Source organism: Thermobia domestica, chromosome 10, assembly GCF_964235325.1.
Source record: "Thermobia domestica chromosome 10, izTheDome1.hap1.1, whole genome shotgun sequence".
Lineage (NCBI taxonomy): Eukaryota > Metazoa > Arthropoda > Insecta > Zygentoma > Lepismatidae > Thermobia > Thermobia domestica.
This window is the reverse complement of record NC_137463.1, coordinates 169,707,599-169,721,983: the sequence shown is the minus strand read 5'-3', so window position 1 is coordinate 169,721,983 and position 14,385 is coordinate 169,707,599. Positions and strand designations below refer to the sequence as shown.

Sequence of the window (14,385 nt, the reverse complement as noted above, 5' to 3'; positions counted from 1 at the left end):
GTCCTTAAGTGGCTAATTAAGAAATTTACAAGTGTGAACAGGTCATCACAGACAGTCTACGCGTAGTGTAGCTAAACGGAGGAGTGTGTGTGGTGGTCAGTTAACGCAATGTCGCCGTTCGAGCGACGCGGAAACATCCAATTAATGTGCAAATTGGGGAAATCTGTTTCAGAGATTTTGATAGTCTTAAGAGTCTTCATCCCGACGAAATTAAAATACCGCTAATTTTAAAGTAATTATGTGATATCTTCAAATAGATAAAAGATAATTGAAATGTGGAACAAGAGCGCCCTAGACAATATTATTTTGCGTAAGGTACCGTTATCACAAGTCACCTAGCAGCTTTCCGTTTTCAGCTGTTTAGAAACGCGAAAATAAATGCCGATTTTCAAAATTGCTCGAAATCGAAAGCAGATAAGTGAGTCGTGATAACTGTTTCTCACGTAAAATAATATTATCTAGGGCGCTCTTGTTCCACATTTCGATTATCTTTTATCTATTTGAAGATATCACATAATTACTGTAAAATTAGCGGTATTTTAATTTCGCCGAGATGAAGACTCTTAAAAGCACTTTAGAGTGACAATGCTTTAAGGAAAAATTTCCATCAAAGGTATCCGTTTCGCCACTGTAGAATAGATCAAAGCCTACGCGATGGCGGAATATACAGCAATGGCCAGGAGCGATGGAGTAATTATGTGTGCTCCGAAGGTGCCTACTTTGAAGCGATTAAGTAAATGTGAATTTACATACATTGTCGTAATAAAGAGCTACAACAACATTCCAGGAACTTTTTGAGTGCTTCTTGTATACTGCATCAATGTTTAATAGGAAAATGTTATGGCGTTACATTCGCACATTGCTTGTATTCAAAAGGAAAACTTATGACAGTGTTATGAACGTAAACTGTTGATCTGAAGGTTTGAAACATGGAATAGAGCTTTAATATATTTTTGTAATCTGATTCATGTGTTCTAACGTGACATCTGCATATTTTGTCTTTAAATAAAATTTATAAATTTAGTACTTGGAAATCTGATAGGCACTTATTGAAATCGATTTTTATATAATAAATTCACACTTTGAACCTTCGAGTATGTAGTTACAACTCATAATGTAAGGTCATTCGTGAAAAGTTATATTTGATTGGTTGAGCCTTACCTATGATTAACTCCAATTTTTGGACTTAAAACCCGATAGGTAATTACTGAAACCTATTTATATACAACATCAATTTTCACACTTTGAATCTTATGATAATTCATTTTTCTGAGATTAAGATTTTTAACCAGAAGATTACAAGATATACTTCTTCCAAAAGAAGAGATACATTTTTTTTTTCGAGACAAGATACCACTTTCACGACATCTTTTTAAAGTGAGATAGCCTCAACTCTTTTCTCGTAAGCAACCCTATCTGATGTAGAATACTTTTAAGATTTTGGTCAGCATCTCTGATACAGTGCAAAAATCAACGAGGTTCTTACCATATATGATGTTGAAGAAAGGGAAACAATGTTCGACTTACTAAAATGTAAGTTCTTCGCATGGGAAGGATATGTTTTTGAAAAAAAAAATTGAGTTATGTTTGAACCCTGTCCCTTTCTTAGAATGCGTGTTTGCAAACACCCAACTTAACCTTAGTGCTCAGAAATTCATTTCAAACATTGCACGCGTTATTTTCTGCGAAAAACTAAACCCCTTTCTTTCTTTAGGATACACATTTCAATCAAAGTGTGAGAAGAAAAACTCAGGTCAACTCAAGCGCTATGTCCAAATATTCACTTTAAAAAGTTCATCCCTTTGCTCAATTTCGCCATTTTATAAATACAAAGTAATAAATTAAAATATTTTAGCCATGACCACTTATTTGAGGAGCCCCTGAGAAATTATATTTTTTAGCATAAATTTTGAATACCCGCTTGCAGCTTAAGAATGAATATATTTTAATAAAAGTGACAGGGTAATGACTTACTTCGAGATAAGCACTAACTGTTCAAAAATTCACTTCAAAGGTCGGTTCAGTGTCGAAGCTTTATGAGACGTGGACCTATAGCTTAACATAGAATACGAACCACATTAATTCCCGTTGGGAATCCAACCTGAATCCCCCGAGTCGAAGGTGTGTACGATAATTATATAGCCAAGAGGGAATTCTCATTTTCCCATGATGCGAACACAAACGAAATCATTTTCATTTTTATTTATAGAGATTAGGAATGTAAAGGCATACTTCACGAGAATATATGTATTGTCCAATTAGGGTAAATGAAATCAAGATTTCTAAGATAGGGAGAACATGTGGTTCGCATAGACAATGAATGCATGTTGCTTAAAATGATGTTTGCTATACTGTTGGAAAAAGTGCCTTTGGTAGGCTGAGAAAAATTTGAGAAAGTAACACGCATAAGGCAAGAGCTTGGGACGGTGGTTATAGTATACGGATAAGCACAAAATTGAATTCACCAACCGACTTTATTTTTGCGGCGTTAAACTTATTGGTTTCTAAGTTAGTTAAGTAGTAACTCTAGCCTGCATAAAACCGAGAATTTACACACTGGAAAGATGTCATAAGACGTGATATACCACTTTAAACTAGTGCTCACGTGCTTCTTATGATAGTGAGGCACGTGCTAGAAGAACTGTAGAGAGTGACGCACGTGCTGAAATAATTGTAGAGAGTGAGACACGTGCTAGAATAATTGTAACAAGTGAGATATGTGCTGGAAGAATTTTAGAGAGTAGGACACGTGGTGGAAGAATTTTAGAGAGTAGGACACGTGATGGAAGAATTGTAGAGAGGGAGTCAGGAACTAACTGAGCAGTTTATTTTCCACTTCCTAAAGCCAGTTAAATTTCAGATAGAGGTAATTGTCTCGGATAAAACCAAAGTAGTGTTTCAATTCTCAATTTAAGTACTTGAAACAGTTTTACATCCTTGAAGGTTAAATTTTGGTCAGTCAATCAAAAATACATTAAATGCTTTGAAAATTCGAAGTGTATAGATCCTTTGTGTGGCAACTTTCTTAGCATGTTTTTAGAGGTGCTCATTCCTTCTAGGTCCATGACCCACCTCTAAATTCTTACTGTAATCTAAAAACAGCAGTGGCAGTTTAAATTTACTCCATAGTTCTTATTTACAACTCATCACTCGGTTCAGCCGTCCTAAGTCTTATTGTGTGTCAAAGATCTCATACTAATTTCTAGTTGGTTCTTGTTTCAGAATTTTAGATTTTTTTTTCAACTTCCGAAAATTTCAACGACGAGCTATGCATATGACTTCTCTCTTATGGGCACTGTTTTTTTTCAGTGCGATAGACTCGGGTTCGATTCCCGTTGGGAGCTCATTTGGTTCGGATCCCATACCAAGTTGTAGAACCACGTTCCATATAGCCTCGATTCTGAAAGGGATACTAAACTCCAATGCAACCAACCCTCGTGGACACCCTGATATTTCAGTAGAATGCGTGATAAATTAATCAATGTATCTACTATTTCATTTAAATTATACACTTATATGTGTTCTTTTCTATTTTCATTTTCAAACCAATCATATCACCTAAAAGCAACTGAAAGATTTGTTTGGTTAGAATTAGGAATTAGATTTCTGGGCTTTTGGCATTCATGAACATGTTGGCCCCTCACGTATGGCGGATGACGTCCCTCGGCGATCACATTATCGAGGAAAGAGAAGGAACAAAAGATTGGGGAACGAAGGAAGCAGCCTGGGACTTGTATGTCAGGTACCATCCCGGCATTTATCTAGTGTGAATGAGAAAAAACCCAGGAAAACCTCACTCAAGTTGGTTGGCCTCTGGAACTTTTGCCATTTTCTCAATCTAAGGTTTGTACATACCTAGAATTTTCTGCCTATCGTGTCGTGTATGTCAACACGTTATAAATTTTTAAAGATAGTTTAAATTTAAAGCAAAGATTAGTGATTTTATTCCTTTGTACCGTGATGTCTTTTGAATGGTTTTCGTGTTACTTGTGTTCTTGTATGAGCATTTTAACGAAATAGTTGGAAGCCCTGATATATAAACAAGGTTGTAACAGGAGTAAAGTGGGCAAACGTTAACTACGAACGGAAGGAAGTTGGTTGATCAAGGCTATTCTTAAAACAGATGTACATACCACAGATTATTGCATTTTCCCTCCCATCCAACAGTTTGACGACGGTGTGTTTAGCAAAAGAGCAGTTGTTTCTTTTGTCGTTGAAGGCCGATTGGCGAATGGTGGTGCTTAAAGATTACATTCAGATTTCTCTTCAACTAGTTAAAAAAGAAACCAATAAAGATACATGTATGAAAAGAAGAATCACAAAGAAAAAAACTTTACATGTCCAAGCTAACAGGGTGATGCTCGATTCTCAACCGGCTGCCAACCAAAAATAGCTATTCGGTTTGTTTGTGAGTGTGTGCGTGTATCTGTGTCCGTCTGTGCATGTGTATATGTGAGTATGTGTGTGTGTGTGTGTGTGTGTGTGTGTGTGTGACTCTCTCACAGTCTTCTTTTGCTTTTTCGTGGTTGGTGTGCTCTCGAGATCCCAGGAAGCCTAGGTTTATCAAGTTCTCTTGAGTGTGTGTGCATGTGTAGTATGGAGGTGTGATCGCCACCCCGATTAACGGGAAGAAAAAAATCACGTAGTTTATTTCCTTACCTCAGTTAATAGTTTACTTGGTTTTAGTTACATAATCCATAGCCATCCATATTCACACAGATAACTATGAGCAAAACGGTTACGGTCACGTTGATTCGAGATGGGCTCAATCAACCTTGGGGCTTTCGACTCGTGGGAGGTGCTGATTTGAATGCCCCACTCGTAGTTCAGAGGGTGAGTGATTTATTTTAATTTATTGATATTGTATTCATACTCGTACACTATTGTCATGTGCTCCCAATTTCGTATTTTGATCATTCATTTCCTTTTAAATAATTATCAGTATTTGTGGTATGTATAGGTAAGAAACTGACAGTAAAAGAAAATATCTTGTATATCAAAAAAGTCATCCAGTATGACAGGGGTGATCAGAGCGTGGACCGCAGTCTACTAGTCAACTAACAAATCGTGAGAGGTAGCCCATCGTGGTCTTTGTCATACTGGATATATCTACCATTGTTACGGTTTTATGATCTCCTCTAGTGGGCTAGTGAACTGATAAGAAAACCCCCAGCGATTTCTGAAATGTCAGACAACTATCAATCCTAAAATGGTTGATCACCATGCTATATGATATTGCCTGAATTTGTTTGCAAATAGCTCATGTATTTAGTTCTAGTTTCTTACATGTTTCACTAGGCGAATGCCAGGGAGGTTCCTTAAATATATCTTTAGGCTGCTGTCTCCAATATCAACTGTGAGCTTACGTAAAATACATTCAAGTCAACAGTAATATTCCTGTAGATGCCTGTCAAGCACTAGCAGATCCAGAAAGGTCGTTTGGAAGTGGTGAATCGCCTCCTGGATGATTAATGTTGGCTTCAAATCTGGAGTTTGACATCAAACCAGAACAAATTAAGCAATAAAAGGCAGCCATTGGGGATTGGTTGCCCCCATCGCCAAACCCCATGGATTAGTCAGTATTGTCAAGTAACTGAGCTATCGTTCATATAAAATTAAAATTATGTAATCAGTAAATAACTTCAACAGTAACCATATTTTTTTTATTGTTGGATATACATACGTAACTGTTTTGCTGTTTCTCGGCCAAATTATCTGGAAAAATACCCCATGAATATAACTCCCATTCATTTTGTTTGCAACTGGCCAGACAACAATTTACTGTTCTATTGAATTGTAGACAATAACATTTTTTGATGTTCCTACTTCAGTTGATGATTTTGTACGATTTCGTATGAAACCTAAAACATTAGCATTCATTCAGTGCTTTTCTTGAATATATTGCAACTTGAAACCAAACCATATATTAGGAAAAAAAGGTTGAAAAGGAGTATAAAATTATGACTTAGTTTCTAAATTCATATATGATACAGAATTTACCGTGTTATTTGTCCTGAGTAGGAAAGCTCATGTATTTACTAGTATATAAAGTTTTACAGTAACCTACAAGAAATAAATAAATGAAATCTTTAAGTTGTCCGTCCCATGCTAGGCTAAAGGGAGACAGTGATGATAAGAAATGAATGAAATGGTAGAATGAAGAAACTGGGAGGAAACAGGAGAACTACGAGAAAATCCACGCACACGGTGTTTGTCCACCACAAAGCTAACTTGAATAGCATACAAGAGTACATATCGCCTCATATATTCACTCTCTTCAAAGAATTTGGTAAGAATAAACAAGTGAATTTATAGTAGTATATAATGAATTTTCTCTGTTCGTCCATGAAAACTAGATTCAAATTTTTCAGTTCTTTCTTTAATGTTTAAAAAAATGTATAACAGATAAGAACTGGATACCTTTGGTGAATATGTACACATATACAGTGAAGTCATCACAATAGAACTGGTGTTACTTATTTTGAATGCTTTCGAATGAAGCTATTGTATTGAACTCTTTGTAGACAAAGCACAAGAAAACGTTTAATGTTAACGTCAAAAACTTAGTTCTTATTTTTAGATTTCCCAAATACGTTTATTTAAGTCATTTTGATTAGAAGACAACGCATGCCGTACTTAACGTGTTCGTTATCCCACTGTTGCTAGATTTAAAACTTTCCGCGTTCCATTCTGCACTAGTGATCTGCGCTGTCTCAAGTTTCAGCGCGGTCGTGATTCATGTGCGAAACTCATGTTGCTTTTATTTCAACCTTTTTTTTTTTCTAAAATAAATGAGCAACTCTCTTTTAAGCTATTGCGGTTTTATGATATAACATGAGAACTATGTTATCTGATAATTAATTTCAAATGTTTCTATAGTATAATAAGAATATGTACTTGTTAGATTTAAACATCCATTTTCAGATTGTAGGAGTACTTTGTTTATTTGAATTTAACATCCATTTTCAGATTGTAGGAGTACTTTGTTTATTTGAATTTAACATCAATTTTCAGTTCATAGTCCATATGACAGGTAGAAATAACCGCTTTGCGTGAGACGAAAACCACATTGATTTGAACAGGGAATCAAAGAAAGCAGAATAAAGCATAGTTCTGTTAATACTGGGGAGCAGATAAATTTAGCCTTATGAATTATTACTTGAAATGTCAAATACGGATTATATGCTTTGAGTAACGACTTCATTCGAAATGTTGCCAATCCAGTAGTTTTTTTTGTAATAGTATCAAAATTATGTGAATACTCTGCTTTGTTTAATTTCCCTATCAAAGTAAGTTAAATTGCTAATTTGTAATTTTATGATGTTGATCAATTTGCACGTTTTTTTTTAAGTCCTAAAATAGTATAACAGAAATGACACTCAAGTTACGCTGTGATATGGAAAACAACGATCGTCTTCTTAAACTATAACCAATTTTCACATTTGAGCGAAAGGAATATGATTAAGAATGATAATCATTAGACTTGCTTTGGCAATAATAATAATAATAATAATAATAATAATAATAATAATAATAATAATAATAATAATAATAATAATAATAATAATAATAATAATAATAATAAGCCAGCAATTGAGATTTTCTGAAACCTCTGGACCAATAGTGTCATTTCAGTTTTTGCAGTGAGGTTCAAGAATGTCTACAGACATACATTCTATTCATTCAGGCATTAAAAACTCTGATCCATGGTTTCACTAGCGTGTGCAGGACATTGGGAATGTGGGTGACAGATCTAAAGTACCACCATATGGAATGACGTCCTCCCCCCACTTTCCCCTAAGAAAAGATAGAGTTATTGCACCCGACGCTGCGTCGGCGACGCACGACACACATGCAAACGGGAAATAATTTACACATAATCTCTTCTCAGTTTGTAATAATTCTACATAAAATAAAGTTTGTCTAATGGGGGTGCCAAGGCACCCATGTCACCCACGTTGCGCACGCCTGTGACCATGGATTATGGAACATAAATATTTCGTTCATTTCGTGACTTTCGAGTTCATAAACGAATTCTCTCGTGGTTATGTGGTTAGCGTATGTGCCTTTGGGGCTCGTGATTTGGGTTTGATTCCCTGCTGAACTCATATGGTTCAAATCCTACATTAGACCATAGACCCACGTTTCAACTAGCCTCGATGCTGAAAGGATGTAAAGCTGAAATTCAATCAACCAACAATCAGATAGGAAGAAATGTATAATTTTGTAATTTACACTCAGTTGAATGAGTGAATGTATTATGTGCCCATTAGAAATTTCTTCTTCTATTGTTCTCTTAATTTCGTAGTTGAGTTTTACGCAAGATGATTGCGATGTCCTTAAAGGATGGTGGCTGAAAAACTCTTTCATGTACTAGTATTGGCAACCGATCTTGGGTGACTGATCTAGTTTAAGACAGTTTGACCTATACTACATGGGCTACCTATACTACATACCTATACTGCATATAGGCTAAACAAAAGCTTTGTACATCGGTAGTGGTCATGGTGTTTGTGCTTTTAAACTAAAATGATTATAATCTATCATGTTCTTCTGAAATAGGGACCAAAAACTCTAATACATTAGTTTAAGAACTCTAATACACTAGCTTTAAGGATTCCAAGTCTGTCTGAAGTAGAACCGTTTAACGCCCCGTTCATCAGCAACGCTATATGAGACGTGGACCTACTGATTAACGTGGAATCCAAACCACATGACCTCCCACTGGGAATCGAACCCTGGTCTTCCACGCTAAAGACGCGTATGCTAACCGATTAGCCGCGAAGGAGCTCCAGAAGTAAAATCATCAAATTTCTCACTTTCATATTGATATTGCTCATTCATACCAAATGAGAGTAAATCGCACTACTGCAAGATAGTTTTGATCGGTCATGTCCTTCAATAGTGGCCGAAAACTGTCTCATACAATCCACGTTAGAAGATTGTAGATATTTATGTTTCTTCTGAAAATTAGTACAAGATTATTTGAGCTATAGTAAGCTAATTTTGCAGGGTAATAACGTTCATGGTGCACAGAGAAAAATCCGTTCTCCGGACAGCGGTATATTGTAGAAATATACGGTATCCTTTTGCTTACTATAGAAATCAGTACGGAGCATACGTTATTCGTATGCTACATAGGCACTGCCCTTAGGTATTACATCATGCCGTTGCAGGATGTCTGACATCTAACATTTTTCGGTATAACACATGCATATACTTATGCTACATTCCTCAGCTATATGCTATATACGTCCATTTGTATGTGAGATCCTGACCGCCTATATTGTTTCATACGGAAAATACTTATAGATGGTACACTTATACAGAAAGTTTTATAAAACATGTGTTTTCAGTTATACGTCTGCTGTACGTTAAGTCCAAAAACTACAGGAATTACGCATGTAACCTATCTTTTTAAGTACGCCACCTACATTTTTTTTTCTCAGTGTGTAAGTATCTTCGATATGATCTCTACTATAATGGACTATATACTTTAGAATGGTGGTCGACGAACATCTCAACACACTTAGAATCACCAATTGAATACATTTCCATTCCTTCCTGATCAATTTAGACAAAAGTGTTTGAACTACATTGAATAAACGTACCATAACATTATTCTATGGTGGATTAGCTTAATTTTGCTCTCCGAATACGTTTACGCTTTGTTGTTTGTTTTGATATATGATAATTTTTTTAGAGTTCCTGAAGTTTCTTAGCACGTGCAGAGGGAAAATGCAGCTCTTGGTTTGGTGCTAATGTTATCAACCACGGTCACTCATTAAGAAAACATCATTAAGAAAACTGCCATTAAAAATGCACCGAAAAAGCCTTGACAAATGAGAAATGGCAACACCACTGCGAGCTTTCGAAGTGTTTTTCTTGCTGATTTCTCTATAGTTACTATTAAATTTTACTAAATTTCATATTTCTAGTATAAAATCCAATTAAGTTCATCATGGGAGCTCGGTGGTTCAGTGGTAGAACACTCATCTGTAGTGTGAGGGGTCTCTGGTTTGGTTCCAGACTATGCGAGTTTGTGATGGACAATTTGCGATCGTGGATTTTCACGGAATTCTTCTCCCTCCCTCCATATTCTAATTCTTCCAACCCTTTAATAATCATTTATTTTTATTATCGATCTCGTTTAGCCAACAGGGCTTAGTCGTGGAACGTAAAACTGAAAGATTTCATTTCATTTTTTAAAGTACATCATATCCTCAAAATTCTGGTATCACAATATGAAAGCAAATATCCAAAATGTTATAAACTTTTTGCTAATTGGTTAGTTTGGAGTTTAATGTAAGTTTTCAGCTAAAAACCGAAATCAAATGAGACGTGGATTTACGGCTTACGTGGGATATGAACGACATGAGCGCTGATCGTGAATCAAAGCTAGTTCTCTTACGCTAAAAGCGGATATGTTAACCATATAGTCAGCAGGAAGTTTGATATTTTTGCTGAAAAATAAACTTTGTCAGAGAAATATCAGTATTTAACAAAAGATGAAACTCATCTGTCAAATAGCCTTTGTTGCTACTGTGCTTCGTATTGTTAAAAAAAGATTAATTTCTACACACTCATGTACGATTTTTCTGTGTTCTTATCTCGTAGTTGGGGGGACTACGTAGTCTAATAAATAGTGTTGGACTCACGTCCACGTGATTCGGGGTTTGAATTCCGGCCAGTGGTTATCAATTTTCGACATCTATCCAGCGTCATGAGGCAAACTGGGGAGTCGCGTAAATAAAATGACATGACAAGGCAGCCACTAAGTCTAGAAAGCTTCTTATAGGCCTGCTAGAGATAGATCGACACAATGCATTGACCACGTGTTCGTTGTTAGGCTGGACGTAGTTCAGCAGGTCGTTAACAGATGGCGTTGGAGCGGCTCAGGCCCACAAAGACCTGTCATACCAGTGGTTAGTTTCACCTCGTAGTTCTTTCTCGTATTCTATTTGTTGACTATGTAAGTTATATATTAATTCGTATTGAGAAATTGAGAATAGTTCTCCTGTAGTTAGTCTGGACTTGGACTATATTAGACCACAGCTAAAGTCGTCTTGCTCATAATGCTACCCATGATATTACCACAATGCTGTTACTGTACTGTTACTGTAAAGTTAATGATCAGGTTCATTGTTATTAAAGATCAGTCATTCGTGAAAAGTTCAGTTCGACAACAAAAACACCAGTATTTCCTGCCATCTGTCTACCAAAGGCACCTTAAAGACTCACATCCAATTCGCCTGGAGATGGGTGTCCATTTTCTTGAAGTTTCATTGCTGTTTAGGCACATCATTGAAGCAGTGCAAAGTAATTTCTACCACTTGATTTAACAGACACGTCTTTGTACCTGCCTGTGTATCTGTTACGGGCTACTTCCCCTAATATATTTTTACTATATATATACTTTTAGTAAAATGTGATGTGTGGTTTGTTCATTGCTGAGGAAAAGTATATTGTTTGAGATTGAAATCTCTGATGAATAAAGAAAGAAAGGAGTTAAAATCGAGCACTTAAGTAAACCAATAAAATATTTTTTTTCGTGATAATTATTTGATTTTGATTTATCCTAGTGTATATTTTCTTTGAAGGTTCCAAATCATCGCTAATACTTGGGGATGAATTAGGTTAACAATAAAGAGTGAATTTGGCCTCATCTTAAGTGACCAGTTTCACGATAAATGTTATATATATATGATTTTCATTAAATATAATATATGTTCCCTTCGAAACTTCAGGCTAAATTTAATTAGAAACAAGGACATTAATACTTTTATGTAAGTTGTCCAATTTCCATGTAACGCGATGTGCTTATTTTGAATCTTTTTAATGGGATCTATTACTAGCGATTGAGCTTATGGATAAAGGCTGAATTCATCCCCAGCTGTAGGAAATTGTTTCGGAGTAAATGTCGTTGAAACAAATTTGATTTTCATTAAACGTGGCACTCATTTTCTTTACATAATTATTGATATTGTTTCTGATCCAATTTGATCAACTTAAAAATCTTTTGCTCGCTTCTACTAATGCATGTTGCTATTAGTAATACTTTGACTTTTCAAAGTAAGGGTAAATAAATATGTATCATTGTACACGACGTGGATTTAGATATGTGTGTTTGTCTGTTCCGTGAAGGAGCTTGCGGGAAAGTTAGAGGCCCATTTCATGGAGTGCAGAACTGCAATTATACGCAATGATGGTTTCGACTCTACGAGAAAAAATATGACCGATCACCCCAAAATAGACGACCACATCAACAATACCTTGTGCAAGTTCGTTCTTGAAATCGTCCTGAACGTTGATCACGGTCAAATCTTTGTTTGAACGTTTATGATTGTCGTTGTAGGCCTACATCCATTTATTCAGAAGTGAAAAAAATCTTATGCACCGAACAAACTGCATAAGTGAGAGGAGATGAAAGAATTAATGTTACGCAAGTCGTACAACACATCAATACTACTGAGTTGTATAAAGATCAGGCATATTCAGGCTTATATTTATTTTCATACTTTGATAAAAGTTATAAGTATCATATTTTAACAATTAAAAAGGCGATTACAGAGTTACCCAGGTAGCTATTACATACAATACCTCCAGAACGATTTGCAAAAGCTGCTAGCATTGTAAAATTCAGAAAAGAAATATATATCATATACGTGTATACGTAGACCTTTACGAAGTCCGTCAAACTATGTTTTAAACGTATTGCTTATTCCAAACCAATAAAATAAAAAAGAAGAGAACAGAAATATCAACCTTTATGTTATTAAATTCAATTGTGATGTTATGAACTTAAAGCTGTTTTATATTTCCTAAAGCAATGTTAATAAATTTTCCCATCACAGGGAATCTGTATTAAAAATTTTGCGGAAAGACATGAAATTTGCATATAAAAATTTAACACCTTATTTTGTCTTATATAGAAAGCCTCTTTCTACACCGAATGAAATGTTGCACTACCTTTATAGACACTTAAGAGTACTAAACTTACATGTTATATTCCAAAAGAACAGCACTATATTTCATTTCTTATTCCAACTACAACATACTCTAAGAACATTAAGGTATATTTTCTACGGTATTTATGCAGAGTAGACTGCTGATACTGCATTGCATATAAAATGAAAATGATATCTTTGAGTTTTACGTCCCACGATTATGCCGGTTAGGCTAAAGGAGACGGTGATGATGAGTAATGAACGAAATGGTGGAATGAAGAAAGTGGGAGGAAACGGGAGAACCCCGAGAAAACCCACGAGCACGGTGTTTGTCCACCACAAAGTTCACTTGGCGGGGGCTGAGATCGAACCCGGAACCCCAAGCACTAGAGGTGAACGCTCTACCACTGAGCCACCGCGCCCCCCTGATACTGCATTGCATATCACGGACGATCCTGATACACCTGAAAGTTCAGCAGCGAGAATAAAGACGTGACAAAGTGCTATTTGTGTCTGTTTTTCTAAAGAAAAAAGAATGAATCACAAGGACGGCATATATCATACACGATCTACAGAAGTCATTCAATCTTGCAATAAAGATTAACCTATACTTACTTAGTATGCACGTGTAATATTTTCCTATGCAAACCATTGGTGCCTAGTTATGGGTGTCAAAATTGGGGTTTGGATTTAGTAAAATTTTCGATAAGCAAGAACATTAATTGCAATTTAGAAAAGTATGTTTAAACATTAGCCTCTTAAGTGATAAGTAAATGCAATACGCATTCGTTTTGTAGTTAGTCTCATGCTGCAACCATAGATCTTTGCCATTACTCACCCAATGATTGGATTCCATGACGAAAGAAATTTGGAATCAGCGATATGAAGTCTTACGTTGCACCACCCAGTCATTAGGGAACTTCTTCCATGTTACCAAGTGATCGAGATGCCAATAGAATCGGTACTTGATGGGAAAGACGTCAACGATAAATGAGGAAGGATTTCGGGCTACAACACATAGAGGTTCTGTAATATCCTTTATACGACATGTGATCGTGCAAGATGATGACACATTTCGGTGCATTTCATAGTATTCAATACTGTAACGATACGTAGTGACCGTGACGATACGTAGTGACCGTTTCGTTTCGAGGGAGCACGATGGCTCAGTGGTAGAGCCTTTACTTTTGATGTGTGGGATCCCTGGTTCGATCTTTGGCCAAATAAGTTTCTGGCGGATAACATTGTGTCTGTAGGTTTTCTCTGACACCCCCGCTTCCTCCCACACTTTCATTCCACCAATTTATTCCGCCATCCATCTCCCTTAGCCTAAGGGCCAAAAAGTAGGGCGTTAAATTGAAACAGTTAATTTCATTTTCATTTCATTTTGTATCGTCTCGACGGGGAGAGACATGATTGTTCGCCCCCAACTATAGAC

The 14,385-nt window shown here is 36.1% G+C and overlaps 1 protein-coding gene across 5 annotated transcripts in view; it reads left to right on the top strand.

The window, feature by feature from the left end:
- Window positions 1-4,487: 4,487 nt before the first annotated feature.
- Zasp66 (PDZ_signaling and DUF4749 domain-containing protein Zasp66) overlaps window positions 4,488-14,385 on the top strand; it is a 177,473-nt gene continuing 167,575 nt past the window's right edge. Inside the window, exon 1 of one of the 5 annotated variants that reach the window (XM_081728751.1) lies at window positions 4,488-4,833. In XM_081728751.1, the coding sequence (XP_081584877.1) occupies window positions 4,726-4,833 (108 nt within the window). In that variant the 5' untranslated portion in view covers window positions 4,488-4,725. The remainder of the gene's footprint in view (window positions 4,834-14,385) is intronic. The other 4 variants (XM_081728747.1, XM_081728746.1, XM_081728749.1 and 1 more) reach the window with 4 other exon arrangements.